This window comes from Glycine soja, chromosome 3, assembly GCF_004193775.1.
Source record: "Glycine soja cultivar W05 chromosome 3, ASM419377v2, whole genome shotgun sequence".
In the NCBI taxonomy this organism is placed as follows: domain Eukaryota; kingdom Viridiplantae; phylum Streptophyta; class Magnoliopsida; order Fabales; family Fabaceae; genus Glycine; species Glycine soja.
In genome coordinates this window covers 21360748-21379991 of record NC_041004.1, presented here as the reverse complement: position 1 = coordinate 21379991, position 19244 = coordinate 21360748, and the positions used below count along the sequence as shown (strand labels likewise).

The 19244-nt window shown below is 42.6% G+C and overlaps 1 protein-coding gene across 1 annotated transcript; it reads left to right on the top strand.

The window, feature by feature from the left end:
- The first annotated feature begins 16980 nt into the window (after window positions 1-16980).
- LOC114405031 lies at window positions 16981-18589 on the top strand. The gene is made up of 3 exons (XM_028367726.1): window positions 16981-17289; window positions 17532-18170; window positions 18248-18589. Exons 1-3 carry the CDS (start codon window positions 16981-16983, stop codon window positions 18587-18589), a joined length of 1290 nt encoding a protein of 429 aa, XP_028223527.1.
- Window positions 18590-19244: the final 655 nt, after the last annotated feature.

The following is a 19244-nucleotide window of genomic DNA, read 5'->3' as shown; positions in this document are numbered from 1 at the left end:
ACGCTAGCGTATGACGCGGCTTCGACCCACTTAGTGAAGTAATCAATTGCCACTAGGATGAAACGATGCCCATTTGCAACTTTGGGTTCTATGGCCCCAATCACGTCTATTCCCCACATGGAAAACGGCCACAGTGTGGCCAAGACATTCAGAGGCAGGGGCAGAGCGTTGACATTGTCTGCGAATGTCTGACATTTGTGACATCTCCTCATATGGAGATAACAATCGCTCTCCATGGTGAGCCAATAGTAACCTGCCCTTAAGATTTTTCTAGCCATGGCATGCCCATTAGCGTGCATACCAAAAGAGCCCTCATGGACCTCCCCCAGCATGATTTCTGCTTCCTTAGCATTCACGCAGCGTAGCAGAACCATGTCATGGTTTCTCTTATACAGTATGCTTCTGCTCATGAAGAAGCCGGCCGCCAATCTCCTCAATGTCCTTTTTTCGTTGTCGGAAGCCTCCGGTGGGTACTCTTTACTTTCAACGTATCACTTGATATCGAAATACCAAGGTTTACTGTCCCATTCCTCTTCCACCTGACAACAATGTGCGGGTCTACCATGACACTAAAATTCAATGTACGGTAGGTCCTCGTGCGGTGTTAGCTGGAACATGGACGCCAAAGTGGCAAGCACATCCGCCATCTGATTTTTCTCTCGGGGAACGTGATGGAAGGAGATCTCATCAAAGGAACCAGCCAACTCCTTGATATAGGCTTGGTAGGGTATCAACTTGGGGTCTCTAGTTTCCCATTCCCCTTTCAGCTGGTGGATCACCAGTGCTGAGTCCCCGTACACCTTGAGTAGCTTGACATTGGAGTTAATTGCCGCCTGGACGGCCAAGGCACACGCTTCATACTCAGCCATATTGTTGGTGCAGTCAAACCCCAGCCTGGCTGTGAAAGGTATACATTGATTGTCCGGAGAGACCAATACTACTCCAACGCCATGGCCTAGAACGTTTGACGCTTTTTCAAACCACACGATCCACTTGTCCCGGTCCTCATCTAGCTTTTCCTCAAACAAGGCCATGATGTCCTCATCCGGGAATTCGGGATGCATGGGTTGATAGTCGTTGAGAGGCTGCTGAGCCAAATAATCTGCCAATGCGCTTCCTTTTATCGCCTTTTGGGTGACATAGACTATATCAAACTCAGATAGCAAAACTTGCCACCGGGCGATCCGCCCTGTGAGAGCAGGCTTCTCAAAGATGTACTTAACCGGGTCCATCTTGGATATCAACCAGGTGGTATGGCTCAGCATGTATTGTCTTAGACGGTGGGACGCCCAGACTAAAGCACAACATGTTCTTTCGAGCAGGGAGTAGTTCATTTCACAGGCCGTGAACTTCTTACTCAAGTAGTAGACAGCGCTCTCTCTCTTCCCGGACTCGTCATGTTGCCCCAGCATACATCCCATCGATTCGTCCAAAATTGTCATATACAAGATGAGAGGTCTTCCGGGCATCAGCGGCATAAGCATGGGAGGGTTCATGAGACACTGTTTGATCCTTCAAAACGCCTCTTGACAATCCTCATTCCAGCGGAGGAATTGGTTTTTCTGTAAGAGTTTGAACAACGGCTCACAGATAGCGGTGAGCTGTGATATGAATCTGGCAATGTAGTTTAAACGCCCCAGGAAACCTCGGACCTGCCTCTTGGTACGCGGTTCTAGCATCTCAAGGATGGCTTTCACCTTTTCGAGGTCCACCTCTATCCCTTTCTGACTTACGATGAAACCTAGCAATTTCCCTGACTTGACCCCGAAGGTGCACTTAGTGGGGTTCCTCCTCGGTCTTAGACTTGGCAATTATGTCGTCCACATAGACCTTGATTTCTCGGTGCATCATATCATGGAACAAAGCTACCATAGTCCGTTGATAAGTTGCCCCGACGTTCTTAAGTCCAAAGGACATCACCTTATAACAGAACGTCCCCCAGTGGGTGACGAAGGTAGTCTTTTCCATATCTTCCGGCGCCATTTTTATCTGATTGTAACTGGAGAACCCATCGATGAAGGAAAACAAATCAAAATTGGCCGTATTATCCACTAGGATATCGATGTGCGGCAGAGGAAAATTGTCCTTGGGACTGGCTCGATTTAGGTCCCGATAATCCACACACATTTGCACCTTCCCATCCTTCTTAGGGACAAGTACAATGTTGGCAACCCATTCTGGGTACCGAGCGACAGCCAAAAAACCAAGCGTCAAATTGTTTCTTTACCTCTTCTTTTATTTTCAAAGATGTGTCGGGCTTCATCCTCCTCAAGTTTTGTTTTACCGGGGAACACCCAGGATTTAGAGGTAATCTGTGTTGTACAATGTTTGAACTCAAACCAGGCATATCTTGGTATGACCAGGCAAAGATGTCTTGGTAGTTTTTTAGCAGGGCCATCAATTCTTTACGGATGGGTGAGGTCATACCCATGCCTATCTTTACCTCCTTTTTCCCATTGCTGGTTCCTAAGTTCACTAGTTCAGTCTCTTCTTGATGAGGCCCCATCTCTTGGTCCTCATGGGCGACTATCTTCTCCAACTCCGGGGGAAGTCCCACATCTTCGTCCTCTTCACTCTCCATCTGATCCGTTTCTTGCTTGAAATCGATGGTCGGGTCCCAGGTATTAGTACCTTCGAGGGACTCGTCGTCGGATCTGGCATTTTAAGCGTAAAGAAATAAACATGCAAATGAATGAGAATGGGTAGAGATGCAGGAACATATGAAGAAAGATCTTTATATTATAAATTTAGGAAGAAAAGACATAAACCCTTAACAAAAGGAAACTCTAAAGCCTAGGCCCAACCATAGAGTTTAAAAGCCACAAAGGGTTACATTATGCTTGTCGCGTAAATGTCCAAGCGCTCCTCCACTCGCCAATTTCCTAGTCAGAAACCAGGAGGGCATGGTCGTACCAAATCCGACCCACTCGGAGAGTCATCCTCAGATATCGCAACGACTTGGCCTTCGTGTCCTAGACCTGCGCTTATACAGCTCCTACTGATGTGGCAGAGCGGGTCCCCTTTGACTTTTCGTCCCAATTGTGAGCCTTGGCTTCCGCTCTTCCTTCCCGCAACACTCTTTCTTATGTCCGCCTGTGTGGGTTTATAGCCTAACCCAAACTTCCCACGGTTTCCTCTGGTGCTTATCAGGCTGGTTCTGCCGCCATTGTTTTTACCTAAACCCATTCTGGGCTCGTAATCATTCCCCAACATCACCCGGGCTACCATCATTGTTGTATCGGACAGACAAGGTTGCCCAGAGAAGGAATCTACGGAGGCAATGCTTACCACCTCAAAAGATTGGAAGGCTGTTTCTAACGACTCCTCCGCGGCTTCCACATATGGCATAGAGGACGGGCAACTTACCAAGATGTCTTCCTCCCCCGAGACGATAACCAAATGCCCCTCTACTATGAATTTCAATTTTTGGTGGAGTGTAGAGGGAACGAATCCCACCGAGTGAATTCACGGGCGTCCCAAAAGATAGTTGTAAGTTGGGTTAATATCCATTACTTGGAAGGTAACCTGACAAGTATGGGGGCCTATCTCTACAGGGAGGTCGATCTCCCCCCTAACCTCTCGACGGGTGCCGTCGAAGGCACGGATCACCATGGAACTTGGCTTTAGATGGGAAGCATTAAACGAAAATTTCTCCAACGTGCTTTTGGGCATTACATTTAAACTAGAACCATTATTGATGAGTACCTTGGCCACGGCGTGAACCATTTATTTGACGGACACATGCAAAGCCCTATTATGCCCTCTCCCCTCGGCAGGGATTTCTTCTTCGACGAAGGCGAGATAGTTGTTGGCGGTGATGTTATTGACGAGTCCTCCAAAGCCTTCAGAGATATCTTGGGCCACATGAGCTTCGTTCAAGACCTTTACTAGCAAAGCCCGATGAGGCTCAGAGCTCATGAGCAGTTCCAAAAGAGAGACTCTGGCCGGGGTTTTGTGAGTTGCTCAATGACCTTAAACTCGCTTTGCTGAATAATGCGGAGGAACTCGCCTGCCTCCTCTAGCGATACTTCTTTCTTGCCAAATCCATCCTTTTTCTCCGGAAGACCTTTCACTGAAATATCCTTGCTCGGAGTGAGGATCGTTTTGTCATTTTGTTCTTCCACTATCTTTGCTTTCCCTTTAACATTCGCGGGTTGTGTTGGTAGGTCAGGGAGTGCAAACACATGACCGCTGTGGGTCACGCCGCTCAACCCCGTCATATTGGTTACCTTGGCTGACAACGAGCTAATGTCAGTGGCCTCTTCCTTCCTTTCGCTTGGAGGTGCATACCTCCACGGAACTGCGTGGCTGTTTTGGCATGGAAACGAAATAGGTTTAACTACCGAGGGGTATCGGGGAGTTTGGGGAGCTACGTCTTTGGTGAAATATACCACCAACGGCTTAGGCCTTCCAAAACTTCTCTCATCTGTGGACTGCATACATATATGCTGCTCTTCACTCCCCTCATCGCCGACTTCCAGTCGGCCTCGATCTATCATCTGCTGCAACAGGTCCTCCACTGCTAAACATGTAGCTCGTTGGGATGCATCAAATAGGAATCCTCTTCATGCCCATCGTGGGGAATTACGCCCCCCTTTTGTAGGGCCTCATAGATAAACCTCCTGGGGGTCGCCACATCCTTCAAAGGCTTAGACCGACGTGGCCTACCTGACTCGACAGCATTAACTGCCCCCCCCCCCTCTGTGATTGGCGAGCGGGTTTGTTTTCATGTTGGGCCGATCCTCTTGAAACGTCAGCCATCCAGCGTCTATCAAATGTTGGACCTTGTATTTAAGGGCCAGGCATTTTTCGGTGGAGTGCCCGGGGTTTTCCCAAGGTATGCGCAGGTTGCGTTAGGGTTATACCACTTTGGGAAAGGAGGTTGGTAGATCTTCCCGAGAGATATCACAGCCATCTGGTTGGCGATGAGGGACGGCAAGAGGTCTTCGTACGTCATTGGGATCGGGGTGAATTCTGGTGTTGGCCTTGCGGTAAAGTTCCTCATCGTGTTGGAACCGGTGCCAAAGTGGGCGTTGTCGGCCGGGCGAGTCGTGGTTGGAGCCGGAGCTTGGGGGGCCTCCCTCTGGATAGGTGCGGGCGCTCTAGGTTGTATGGGTGCTGAATTGGAAGAGTCCCCGACGCGAGCTAAGAAGTTCAGGTGATGTTGCACATACTAATGGGTACCATGAGAGGCCTGTGGTGGCTTGACCCATGCGGGTGCTAAAGTGATGACATGGGTATCTCTTTCCTTCCGTTTTGCCCCAGTTGCTCCGATCCTCCTAGCATTGGTACTTGTGGAGGAGACGTAATCGAACTTCCCTCTCTTCAAACCTACTTCGATTCTCTCCCTGGAAAATACCAAGTCCGCGAAGCTGGAGGGCATATAGCCTACCAACTTCTTATAGTAAAATACCGGTAAGGTGTCTGCCATCATGGTAATCATCTCCCTCTCGACCATGGGAGGGGCCACTTGTGCTGCCAGGTCCCTCCACCACTGGGCGCACTCTTTAAAGGTCTCACCTTCCTTTCTAACCATGTTCTGCAACTGAGTGCGATTGGGAGCCATATCGGAATTGTACTGGTATTGCCTAAGGAAGGCAGTGATAAGATCCTTCCAAGTACGGATGCGGGAAGCTTCCAAACTAGTGTACCAAATGATAGCGGCCCCAAAGCCAAGCTATCTTGGAAAATGTGTATTAACAACTTTTCATCCCTAGAATGCGCCCCCATCTTGCGACAATACACCTTGAGATGGTTCTTAGGACAAGTCGTCCCTTTGTACTTGTCGAAATCAGGTACCTTGAATTTTGGGGGGATGACGACGTCCAGTACCAAGCAAAGATCCGCCATGTCCGCGAACAGATAGTTTCCAAAGCCTTCAACAGCTCTCAATCTCTCTTCAATGAGATCGAGTTTCCTTCTTTCTTCCGTTGCCGGAGGTGGTCCTTTTGTGGACAAGAATATTGGTTGTGCTGGGAGGTTGGGTTGAGGCAATACGTTGGGTGTCGGACCCTCGATGGGGACCGGGGGGTAGAAATCGATGTCTACTTGGGCATACTCTCTATGATCCTCGTGAACCTCGTCTGATTATCGAGGAGGCTCCCCTTCAAGGACGGGGGAAGGGACATGACCCGCGTCATAACGCATGACTTGTGGCGTGTAATTAGGTGGTAGTCCATAAGGGTAAGCCACCCAGTTGTATCCCAAATGGGGGTTGCTGATGTGCCCCAGTGTGCTCCTTTCTCGTCCTACCGCGTTTAGGAGAGGATGGTGTGTGGCAACTGGGAGAGTTGGGTCTGCTTCGGCAGTCGAACTAACAACGGCAACGGTGGCCACATTATTCTCCATAAGTTGTCTCATTCCTAACATGGCCTCCATCATGGAAGCCATTTGCTCTTTCAAAGCCGACATGTCGGCTTTCATCTATTCTTGTGTCTCCTCTTGGTCACCCATCGTCCTAGATTTAGATCTGGTGCGATAGGGATGCCTTGGGGCGCGTTTAGTTATGGCGTTTTTCCTAAAAAACCAAACGTGAGGAGTAGGTAAAGAAAAATGAATGCATGCTAGAGATAAAATGCGGGAGTCCGTGGATCTTTGGAGTAAAAACATGGGATAAACTCATCTTATTCAGAAAGTTATAACTGGTCAAGATCTGAGTGACAATACAAACTTCCTAGCGGTTTCTAATTATATGGGCCATTAAATCTATCATATGCTGACAATAGCTGAGAAGTCTGTGGATCTCCTCGGGGGCGGAGTAGGTGTCCGTCATTGCTTTGGCCTAGGCTAGCAATCAGGGAAGTTCTTGACTCCCGTTCAAGGTAAGAGCAAATCGGTCCATCCACATTGTTGCCTCTTGATGTAACGCGTCGATCACCCTTCCTCTAGCCTCCTTTTCCGCGTACACTTGAGCATACTCGTCTGCCACTTTGTGCTCGTGGGCCGCGGCTAGATTTAATTCTTCTTGGTACTTGCTGACGATGGCTAACATATTGGTCTCTGTCTCGTATAAACGCTGAGACAAGCTTCTCTTGGACCTTGAGCCAGCAGCTAGCTCCTCTCTTATGACCATGCCATATGCTCATGATTGGTGTCTGTCTTCCCTTCGAAGGTTGAGCTCATTGTTGCTGCCCCATAAAGCTCCACAAAATTTGTCTCGGCCATGCTCTTCCTTGTGAGCCCTCTTGGTTTCTTGTTCAAGGGCTCTTGCAGTAGCTGCATTTTCTTCTCGTAACTCGGCACACTCTTTCCGGACGTCTGTAGCGACTAACTTGAATTTTTCTATGGCAAGTCTTGCTTTTCCTAGTTCTGTGTTTAGAGCTCGGACTTCTTCATCCTCTTCCAGAGCTTCAAAATTCTCCTCGTTGATAATTTTCAACTTGGAGAGCCAATCTAACCCTCGTGTACGAACTTTCAACCATTCATGATAACCACTGATGATGCCATTATGGATGCCCCTAAGTTCTTTATCTTTCCTTAACGGGCCTTCCCACGCCTTATGGACTCTTTGTATAACCTTGAAACCTTGCGCGCCGAAATCTCTCATGAGGAAAAGAGAAAGGCTCTATTCCGTCGGTGCTCCCCTCATGGGGTACCCTAACTGTCTTATAGAAAGTGCGGGATTGTAGTTAATGCAACCCCTCGTTCCTATCAACAGGATGTTTAGGTAGCCCCCACATGAGAAGAGAACTCCCTCCTTTCCTTCCTTCCATCGAGGAAACCAGTTGATTGTTCTGTCTTCTATCCTGGCCAAGTGTTGGTGCCAATCTACTCTTCTTTTTTCGACACACGAGCGATGGCTTCGGAGCGGACATGGATGCCTTATGTCTTGTTGGAACAGGTGTGAAACCAACCATACACAAAGAGCGGGTAAACAACAAATGATCTGTGCGCTACTCTTCTCGCACCTTCGGTCAAATGTGTCAAATAAGTCTGCCAAGATAGCTACCACCGGGCTTTCTTTGCTATGGTGATATGCAAGGAAAGCATTAATTGAGGCTAGGTCCACCAAACCGTCCATGTTTGGAAAGAGGACAACCCCAAAGATTAGCACTGCTAATACGCCCATAAATGGGACCCACTCCTCTTGATTCGCCATATCCCTTCCCTTGCCTTCTAAGTACTTCTGTGGTAGGCCCACTACGCCGTTTTGAGTTTGCTTTACACGATCCAATTCTCTTGTCGAATCCCTGACCACAACTGCAATCTTGCTCAAGGAGGGAAGAAACCCGGAGAAAAGATACGGTTTCCTTCCCCCAAGAGGACATCCTAGAATCTTCTCAAATTCTTCAACAGTCGGTACTAATTGGAAGTCTCCAAACGTGAAGCATCTCAAAGGTTGGTCATAGTATATGGTGAGTGATACAACGGCTTCGATGGATATCTCTGCTATGGTCAAATCTAAAATCTTTTCGTACGCCTTGCGGAAGGCTTGCATTTGGAGAGGTCCCATCAACCGCCCCAACTCCTTAATGCCGGTGATATCTAGGCCCTTAATCTTGACTTGATAAAACCTTTTTCCAGTTTGATTTGTTCCCATGTTTTACTAAAGTGAAACAAAAACCTAGTGCGAATCAAAACTCCGACATCTATCATGGGTGGAATGGATGAATGCATGAAGAAATGCATATGACACAAATGCAATTTATGAATACGGGAGCCCGGGAAATTGTCTCCTTCTTAGATACAACGTCTTAGGGTAGCACGGTGCTCGACGTATGTATTTAAGAAGGTGACACGGACCTTCCGTTGGTTTGCCAAAGAGAGGGGATCAAGACGAAACCCGTGCATGATAAGGCATAACATGGGAATGTACATAGTACGACACTATCCATAAACAAATATAATCAAAGGGGTACACGACATTTGACTACATGCATGGCAGTGTGGAAAATGGCACGCAGCGTGTTTGCATCGTGCCCCTATTTTAGGGACCTACATGGGAGGGAGCTAAAAGGGCTTTTAGTGATAATTCCCAAGGTGGTCATATCTCTCTTGATGGTCTCTAGAGGTATCATCCCCTTCAAAGAACATATTGCAGCAGTAGGGACTACTAGAAACAATATGTTATCAAAGAGAAAAACTCTAGATGAGGGTTCACTGTAATCAAGCAAGTCGGAGACCTAGCATGATCATAGATTCACCTCCACTCCTTATGTTCCCACGAACCCGGGTATAGGGCCCTTTTTCAACTCACCGTGTGTGCAAATAGTGTTGGTGTTTGTGTGCATCAAATGAATAAATATTTATCTCATGCATACATTTTAAAACACACTAAAAGCATCAAAAGAGTTTATATACACAAGAACATAAGAAAAAAGAAAGACAAAGAAAAAGAACAAAAGGGAAGTCATAGTAAAGAAAGCACACAGATTGATTGGCCTAACTCTCTAACAATAGTCCCCAGTGGAGTTGCCAACTGTCGCAACCTACCCTTCGGCGGGAGGGCGACGCGTGACTTGCGGGAGCGTCTTACAAGAAAGGAAAATGCACGGAGGTGCCACCAACGTTTATTCGAGGAAAACGTCGGAAAAACCAGAAAAAGACGTGGTCTACGAATTTTAAGTGAAAGGTTCGGGAGTTATATTTATGCACGAGGAAGGTATTAGCACCCCACGCGTCTGTCACAAGGGACGACAGCCTTTAATCAAGTGTGCGAATATGACTTCAATTTGTGTTATCTTCCCTTTTTTACGCTTTTTATGTCTTTTTATGCCTTTTATATATTTTTTTTATCTTTTTGTGGTCGACAAGGGTGTTTCCCTTGCTCCTACGTATTCCTCAATTGTGGTAAGGAAATCAGACCTACGTAGTTCTTTGAGAACTAAACGTTGGTTAAATTATTTTTATCCTTTTTTTGCAAGATATATTTTGATTGAATGAAAGGTCATTTAAGGCGTTGGACCATTAAACAATCTTTTGATTCTTTTGAAAGGAGAGAAAACATTAAGGCATTGGACCATTAATGATCTCTTCTTTTTTTGAAAGAGGTAACAAAGCTACGTGTTGACTTTAGGCTTTAGAAGTCCACGTTTAACTAATAAAAGCGAAAAAGACCATTTCAAGGCATTGGACCTTAAAAATGGCTTTTTAGATGATGACAAAAGTTTGATTTATGGATTGATTTTAGCCTTAGTTTCACTTTGGTTATTAGTCAATTTGATTAAGAAAGAAAAATCCCAAAGAAAAACGTCTGATTGATTTTTTTGATTATTTTATTAAAAAATATTTTTTGATTATTATATTATTATTTTGCCTCTTTTTGATTTTAAACGTGGTTACGACATGACAGAACGGTCGGATTTCATTTTAACATAAATTAAATGTTACAATTCAAATGAACGGTGGAAATTTATTTTATTTTTGATTAGGCGAGAAAACGACTTAAATAAATGACTAAAGCACGTCAAAAAGTGCTACGAAAAGTAAATGAAATAAAAATAAAAGCATGTGAAACAAATGGGGACCTCTAAGGGTACATAGAATGAATTGAAAAGTTCGATTTTGGGAACTTACCGGTTGAAGACCGAAGAATGACGAAGAACGAACGAAGAACGATGAAGAACGGTGGAAAACCTTCGCAAAATCGCCCACAGAAACGTCTCGGAAGCGTTACGGAAGCGCTTCGACTTGGATTTTCTTCACGGAAACAATTTTTCTCACTAATTTTAAGTGATTCTCAGATACCATGAGGGTTGAACATTTTTGTTCTGCCCTCCTTCCCCTATTTATAGGGGAAGAGAGGGTGGTGGTTGTCGCCCAGCTCGCCCAAGCAAGCTGGGTTGCTTCCACCAGAAGGCACCGCCTTCTGTTGGAAGATCATGGAAGGCCCAAGTGGGCATGATTGCTATTTGTACCCCCCCTATTTACTAAATACACCCACTGCCCTTTTTTTTGCTGATTCTTTTTCCGTAACGTTACGGAACTTTACGAATTACGTAACGATACTTGTTTTCTTTCCGTAATGTCACGAAACCTTACGAATTACGCAATCATCCCTTCTTTGTCTTCTGGAATGTTATGAAACTTTACGGATTGCGCCTTAACACGTCCTTTCAACTCCCGACATGTCGCGGAACTTCACAGATTGCCTAACGATGGGTGTCAAGTACCTCGAAGTGGTCAAGCAAGGGTCGCACCCCAACAAACAGATGATCCTCAGACAAAATTAGGGTATGACAATTATCATTAACAGAAGTAGTAGTGTTAGGGGAATCCTGTGTAGATGTGCTTTCCTCTGTCGAATGTTGTAAGATTTCATCTCGACGATGTTGATATTTCTCCTTCAATATAAAGTGAGGTATGAAGATAAATTGTTAAATGTGTAGACATATAAGGATTAATATTCAAGAAAATCACCACTAATACAGGAAAAAAATTGACCTTAATCTACTATAGTAGGCTTCAAAGTTTATACTAGCCAATCACAAACATTTAACACTAGCTAAAGAAAAGCAAATCAAGATGTGTAAATAGGTTCAAAAGATATTAACCAAAGGTAAGATTTCATTTATAATATCTGCCACTACATATCAAATAAAGTGATAGGATTAGAAAAAACAACTTACAACAAATTCGTGGGACTTGACATTGATCCATTTTCCCGACTTCAATTTCGTAGTTTTCTCCATCACCTCCCAAGCAGTTGGTGGTCTTTGAAACTCCTTTGACTACATAAATTTAAAAAGTTAAAACTTTGAAACATTCAATTAATTACATTGAATTGAGAATCAATGAGGTATAGATATGGAACCACCACCACAGTATGCTGAGGCTCCTCTATGAACAGATCGATTCGCCTTGGTAGTGGAGCTCTTGTTTAGGAAATCTGTAGAACCCCAATGTTCATCCAAGGCTACTTAAACACTGGTTGTTATCCATTTTCCTTTATCTCGACCATTTTTTATCTTGTTCATTGCACTTTTAAAAATGCATGAACCTTTTGTCTCAAAAACAACTCTAATGGCTCACTCTTCTTGTGGGTGCCACCTATACTCTTTCTGCATAAAATAGGAAACAAGAACTAAATTAGAAATGATACAAGAAACAATACATTTTAAATTAAACCATAATTCAAGTTACCTTAAACTCTCCAAACCACCTATCGTGATGGTCAACTGACACCTTCAACCAGCTTGCAGCTGGTTCATCACATTTTGCCCTAATGATATTTGATATGATATTAGAACACCCATATGTTGGTTGAAACCTAGGTACAAAGACATTGTCAATACCACATTTAAAAAACATTTTAAGAAAAAATAATAGTTAAATAAAATGCACTTACTCTCCTTTATATGCATGAATGAAAGTCCTTTGATCAACAATATGTTCACAATTTGGATTTGGTGGGTACTCGGGTGTAAGAGAATCATCTGGTGCTGAAGGTGAAGCATTTCTAACAGGGGTAGTGGGAATTGACTCCCTTACAAAGGTAGGATTTGGTTGGTCTTGAGTTGTAGGAAGTGTGTTTGGAGTCTATGCAACAACATGAATCATCGACTTTGAGGTTGAATGTGAATGGATGAGGTGGAAGGATTGGTGGTAATTGGAGCTCCCAAAGTAAGACCTCTACCTCTGTCTTCCATCTGCATGTTTGATTTTGTTACATATGTACACACACACACACACACACACACACACACACATATACATATATATATATATATATATATATATATATATATATATATATATATATTCACTACAAGAGTAAAAGTAATAATTATTACAAACCACATTCATACAAATGTAAAAATACACATACACACACACACCCACACACATATACACAATGAACATAAGACATGCAATCAACTTTAATGTATGAATTACCTAAGAAGTATCTATATCATCAAAATCACTCTCAATGTCATTCTCACTTAATATGCATTCATCCTCGTCTGGTTCAACCAAGTCTAGTTGTTTGAGTAAATCTGCATCTATCTCTTCTCCACCTCCATCAACATCAGCAAGAGACTCATTAATGACATCAGGGTCAACTTTCAACACTTCTTGAAGCCCTACAAGCTCATCATCTTGGTATAGAGCCTCATGCTTAGTTTCACTTACTATATTGTCAGTGATTCTGCTACAAGCTTTTGTCTTTATTACCGCTAACCATCCTCGATGTCCCTCGGGATATGTTGTGTAATAAACTTGTTCTGCTTGTTGTGCAAATATGAATGGGTCATATGCTTTAGTATATCTTTTTGATTTCCTTACTTCAACAATCTCATACTTTTTATCTACTCGTGTCCCTATATAAGGAGTATTATCAAACCAATTACACTTGAATAGAACTAACTTCATCAATGGGATGCCGGTATACTCCAATTGAATAATATCATACAACATTCCATTAAAATCAAATTCTAGCTGACCATCAGTTCCCCGTATGTGAACACCATAATTAGAAGAATTCATGCCTTCATTCCAGCTAACTATTTGAAATTTGTATCCATTTATAATGTAGATAGGCCATGATTCAATTTTTCTCTTAGGTCCCCATGCTAAATTAACCAATATTGAATCTTGAATATTATTTTCTGGATTTAGAACCTAAAAATTTAACAATTAACACCATATATAACACCATATCATTATGGAAGAAATATTATTTGAATAATATATAAGGAGTTAACCTACATATTGCTTGAACCATGTAGGAAAGTTGGATGAAATGTCTTGGTTAAGTTGAGCATCCGAAGTAGTGGGATTCACCTCCCTCAAAAAATTCTCATAAATACTAGAAAGGAGAAAACAAATTACTCAAATTACACAACATAATATCATTAAAATATCAATTAGAGTTATAAATGTATTAAAATCATATGTCTCTAAATATGGCTCAACCTCTAGACAATTTTGAAGAACATATAAGTGAGCAACATAAAGATCAACTTGGTCCAAAAAATATGTTTTGCATTTACCACTCACTCTTCCTGGGTAATTGAAAATTGATATAGAAGGAGAAGATGAAGAACCTTCATCCGCGTCAACATTCCGAGGCATCCTAGTCCTTCTCGTTGCAATTTGATTAGGATAGTTGTTAGTCGTCTTATACGACAAACTTTTGTATAGAAAACTTTTGCAAAATATGTATAGTTTTCCCCCAATTTATAATTCTTTTGTAGGAATTGTAAATAAACTTTGCTGAGTTTTGATCTCTGTCATTAGGGTCTCTTTTCTTGGAATTAATGTTAAAATCTATACAATTTCAGGTAAAAAGGAGCTAATTTCTTAAAGTGCCAAAGTGATTGTCGTGCTAAGCGAACTCAGTGGACTTAGCGCGTATCCAGCGTGGTTAGCGTGAAGAAGGAATCTGGAAGAGCACCTGAATCAAAGCAGCACGCTAAGTGCGAGATCAAATGGCTAAGCGAGTCATCTGTCTCTTGCCAGGCTCAGTGTAGCATTGGCGCTAAGCCCAAATCCACTTACTCACGCTAAGTGCGACAGTGGCGCTAAGCGCGATGGCGTGATTTCAGAGCCTATTTAAAGCTTGAATTGTCAGAATTAGGTTACAATAAGAAGGACAAGAGAGAAGAACAAAATTATTACACAGACATCATTTGCACAAACTCAGAGGACGAAGCAACAGCAAGGAGCCATTTGAGAGTGATTTGAGAGTGCTTTAGTGATTGTGAGGTGCCAAGAAGAGGAGGAGGGATCCCCCTTCCTGTGTAAGCAGCAATTGCTCTTCATTTTCTGTCTGATTTGTAATTTAGGTCTCCTTGTAATGGATTGCTAAAACCCTAGTTGGGGATTTCTAATGAATGGTTGATGTAAATAATTTTCATATGTAATTAAGTGTGTTTTATGTGTTCATTGCTTCTATCAATGCTTTATTGTTGCATGCCTTTGGTCTGATCACCCACTAGTGTGTATTGTTAGGGAACTTTAGCACTGGGAAGTGTACTGTTTCCTTAGAACTTGATAGAGCAGGACTAGATAACTGCATTACTAGGGATAGAATGCAGGGTTTTAGTTTTTTCTTATGCTGTGAGTATAATGCTGTTTGAATTAAACCTAGTTCAACAAGAGGGATCTGAGAATGAAGTTTAGTTTGAATTAGTCTAAACTTATGAGGGATCGAAGTTTTGTACTTTAGTCTTCAGTATAGAACACAAGAACATTCTTAATTAGAGAAATATCTTTATAGGCATGAACTCCTTTATTAGAAAGACCCAACACTTTTAAACCACAGTTGTCATGTTTAATTGCTTGCGTTTACTATTTTTCTAATTAGGATATATCATATTTTTACTTCAATTCACAATTATTATTTTCTGTCAACACAATGCCTGATTCCTGAACAAAACTTTGTCTAATTCACAAGTTCCCTGTGTTCGATACTCGGATCACTCCGTTTTAATTTAAAATACTTGGCGACCCGGTGCGCTTGCCGATATATCACTTTCCCTTTGATATAAGTGTCTGTAAATTTAAGAAAAAGGAATTGTGGAGGGAGGCGAACAAGTATTTTTGGCGCCGTTGCCGGGGAACTTAGTTCATTAGAAAAGCTTAGTTCAGTTTTAAGGCATTGATTCAATTTTTTCTTTGATTCTTTGATTATTTATGTTAATAGTAGATACTGCAGATTTTTTGTTCTTTGGAATTGGATAATTGTTGTTCTGCTTGTTTTGTTTGCAAAGAAGATCTGCTGCAGGTGCTTTGATTCCCATAGATTTGAAGATTAACACAACTTGCAGGAAAAGAAAAGCAGAAAGAAACATAATTTTTTTGCAGGACATTAAGGCAGCAGCAACTCCAGAAGAACCTCTATCTTTTGAGGCATCTTCTAGTTTTCCAACTCAAGGGCAATCTTATACAATTTTAGCTGAAGCAAATATCATGGCTGAGGAGCCAAGAAGAGTTACTTTGGAAGACTATTCAAGCTCAAGTGTGTCGTAATTCTTTACTAGTATTGTGCAGCCAAAAGTTCAAGCACAAAATATCACCTATCCACACTCATTAATCCAATTGATATAGAATAATTTGTTTCATGGTTTGCCCAACAAGGACCCGTATGCACATCTAGCCATTTATATTGAGATTTGCAACATTGTTAGATTGGCTGGTGTGCCTGAGGACGCAGTTAGATTGAGCTTGTTCTCGTTCTCTTTGTTTGGAGAGGCTAAAAGGTGGCTTCATTCGTTCAAAGGAAATAGTCTCAAGACTTGGGATGAAGTAGTTGAGAAATTCTTGAAGAAGTACTTCCCAGAGTCTAAGACAGCTGAAGGGAAAGCTGCCATTTCATCCTTCCATCAATTTCCAGACAAATCTTTAAGTGAGGCATTGGAAAGATTTAGAGGCTTATTGAGAAAGACACCCACTCATGGATTTTCAGAACCGATACAACTCAACATTTTTATTGATGGGTTGAGACCACAGTCCAAGCAGCTTCTTGATGCTTCTGTAGGGGGAAAGATCAAATTGAAGACCCCGGAAGAAGCTATGGAATTAATAGAGAACATGGTTGCTAGTGACCGCATAATTCTCCGTGATAGAGCCCACATTCCTACCAAGAGAAGCCTGCTAGAGCTTTCATCACAAGATGCATTGTTGGCACAAAACAAGCTGTTGTCCAAGCAATTGGAAGCATTGACAGAAACACTAAGTAAGCTGCCAACTCAATTAAATTCTGTACAACCTTCACCCTCTGTTGTTTTGCAGGTTGCAGGTTATGTCATATGTGGAGGAGCACATGAGTCCGGCTACTGTATTCCCCAAGAAGAAACACCACATGAAGTCAACTACATGGGGAACCAGCCAAGACAAAATTTCAATGCAGGTGGATATTCCGGATTTTAGCATGGCCAGCCATATAATTCACAGCAGGGACATTGGAGGAATCACCCTGGAAACCAGTTCAACATAGACCAGGGTGGTCCATCTAAGAGGCCACAACAACAAGGGCCTAGTCTCTATGATCGAACAACGAAGCTAGAAGAGACTCTTACTCAGTTCATGTAAGTATTTATGTCAAACCATAAGAGCACAGAGTCAGCCATAAAGAATCTGGAAGTCCAGGTGGGACAACTGGCTAAGCAATTGGCAGACCGTTTGTCCACCAGCTTTGGAGCTAATACTGAGAAAAATCCAAAGGAGGAATGTAATGCTATCATGACTAGAATCAAATTGGTGACCATGAATGAGAGTGAGAATGGAATAGGTGCAGAGAAACAACAGCTAGTGTCTAACCCATCACTTGACACTGTGGTAGAGTCTTTGAGTGAATCTGAAGAAGAGTTGGAGGTAGAAGATGAGAAGAAGGAGACAACAATAAAAGTGAGTGAACAAGAAATAAAAGAGGAGAAAAATAATGAAAATGAAAAAGAAAATGAAAAAAATGAGAAAACAGGAAAAGAAAAAGAGAAGGTAGAAGAGATAAAGAAAAGCAAGAGTGAGATTTCAAGGGAGAAGAAGAGAGAAACCACTCCAGCTGAAGGCAAGGAACTACCATATCCTTTGGTACCTTCCAGGAAGGATAAGGAGAGACATCTAGCCATATTTCTTGCATCTTCAAAAAGCTAGAGATCACAATGCCTTTTGGAAAAGCTCTCCAACAAATGCAACTCTATGCTAAGTTTCTTAAAGACATGCTAACTAGGAAGAATAGGTATATCCACAGTGACACTATAGTTGTGGAAGGAAATTGCAGCGCTGTTATTCAATGTATCCTACCACGAAAGCATTCAGATCCAGGAAGTGTCACAATACCATGTTCTATCGGTGAGGTTGCGGTAGGCAAGGCTCTCATTGATTTGGGAGCCAACATTAATTTGACGCCGCTCTCCATGTGCCGGAGACTTGGAGAGTTGGAGATAATGCCTACTCGGATGACCTTACACTTAGCTGATCGCTCCATCTCCAGACCCTTCAGAGTGATTGGAGACGTTCTGATTCAAGTCAAGCATCTTATCTTTCCTGCAGATTTTTTGGTTATGGATATAGAGGAGGATCTTGAAATTCCCATAATTTTGGGACGTCCTTTCATCTCCACCGCCAGCTGTATAGTAGATATGGGGAAAGGAGAATTAGAACTGAGTGTGGAGGATCAGAAAATTTCATTCGACTTATTTGAAGCAATGAAGCACCCAAATGATCAGAAAGCTTGCTTTGATGAGGAGAAAGTAGAAAGGGAGATAGAATTAGCAGCTATAGCCATGGTACTGCATTCCCCTTTGGAAAAGCATTGACTTATCATGTAGAATGTCTGACCAAGGAGGAGGAACATGAAGTGCAGGTTTGTATTAAAGAGTTAGAGGGTGCAGGGGAAAATGCTGAGAGACATATTGTATTTGAAGAATTGAAGAACAGTGGACAAATAGAAAAACCCAAATTGGAATTGAAGACTTTGCCTACACATTTGAAGTATGTATTCTTAGAGGACAATGAAGCCAAACTAGTCATCATTAGCAGCTCTTTGAAGAAAACAAAAGAGGATCAACTGGTGCAGATTTTGAAGAAGCACAAAGCAGTGATTCGATGGCACATCTCTGACTTAAAAGGGATCAGTCCATCTTACTGCATGCACAAAATTAATATGGAAGCTGATTACAAGCCAGTGAGGCAGCCCCAAAGATGATTAAACCCAATCATGAAAGAAGAGGTGTGTAGGGAAGTACTTAAATTGCTAGATATAGGACTCATTTATCCCATCTCAGATAGTGCATGGGTTAGCCCTGTGCAGGTTGTTCCCAAGAAGGGAGGTATGACAGTGATTAAAATGAGAAAGATGAATTAATATCCACCAGGACTGCCACTGGGTGGAGAATGTGCATTGATTATAGGAAATTGAATGATGCCACTCGGAAAGACCATTATCCACTTCCCTTCATGGACCAGATGCTTGAAAGACTTATAGGGCAGTCATATTATTGTTTTCTGGGTGGATATTCTAGTTACAATCAGATTGCAGTGGATCCCAAAGATCAAGAGAAGACAACTTTTACTTGCTCATTTGGTGTATTTGCTTATCGGCGTATGCCTTTCAGTTTGTGTAATGCTCCGGCTACATTTCAGAGGTGCATGATGGAAATTTTTTCTGATATGGTGGAGAAATGTATCGAAGTTTTCATGGATGATTTCTCTGTCTTTGGGTCATCTTTTGATGGTTGTCTATAAAATCTGGAAAAAGTATTGCAGAGATGTGAAGAGTCTAACTTGGTGCTTAATTGGGAGAAATGTCACTTCATGGTTCAAGAAGGCATAGTGCTGGGGCATAAAATTTCAGTGAGGGG

Coding starts and splice junctions, on each gene's coding strand:
- LOC114405031 (XM_028367726.1), top strand. CDS start 16,981: ATGTCAAACCATAAGAGCACAGAGTCAGCCATAAAGAATCTGGAAGTC. Junction 17,290..17,531: donor AGAAGGAGACAACAATAAAA/GTGAGTGAACAA, acceptor ATCTTCAAAAAG/CTAGAGATCACAATGCCTTT. Junction 18,171..18,247: donor AATTAGCAGCTATAGCCATG/GTACTGCATTCC, acceptor CATGAAGTGCAG/GTTTGTATTAAAGAGTTAGA.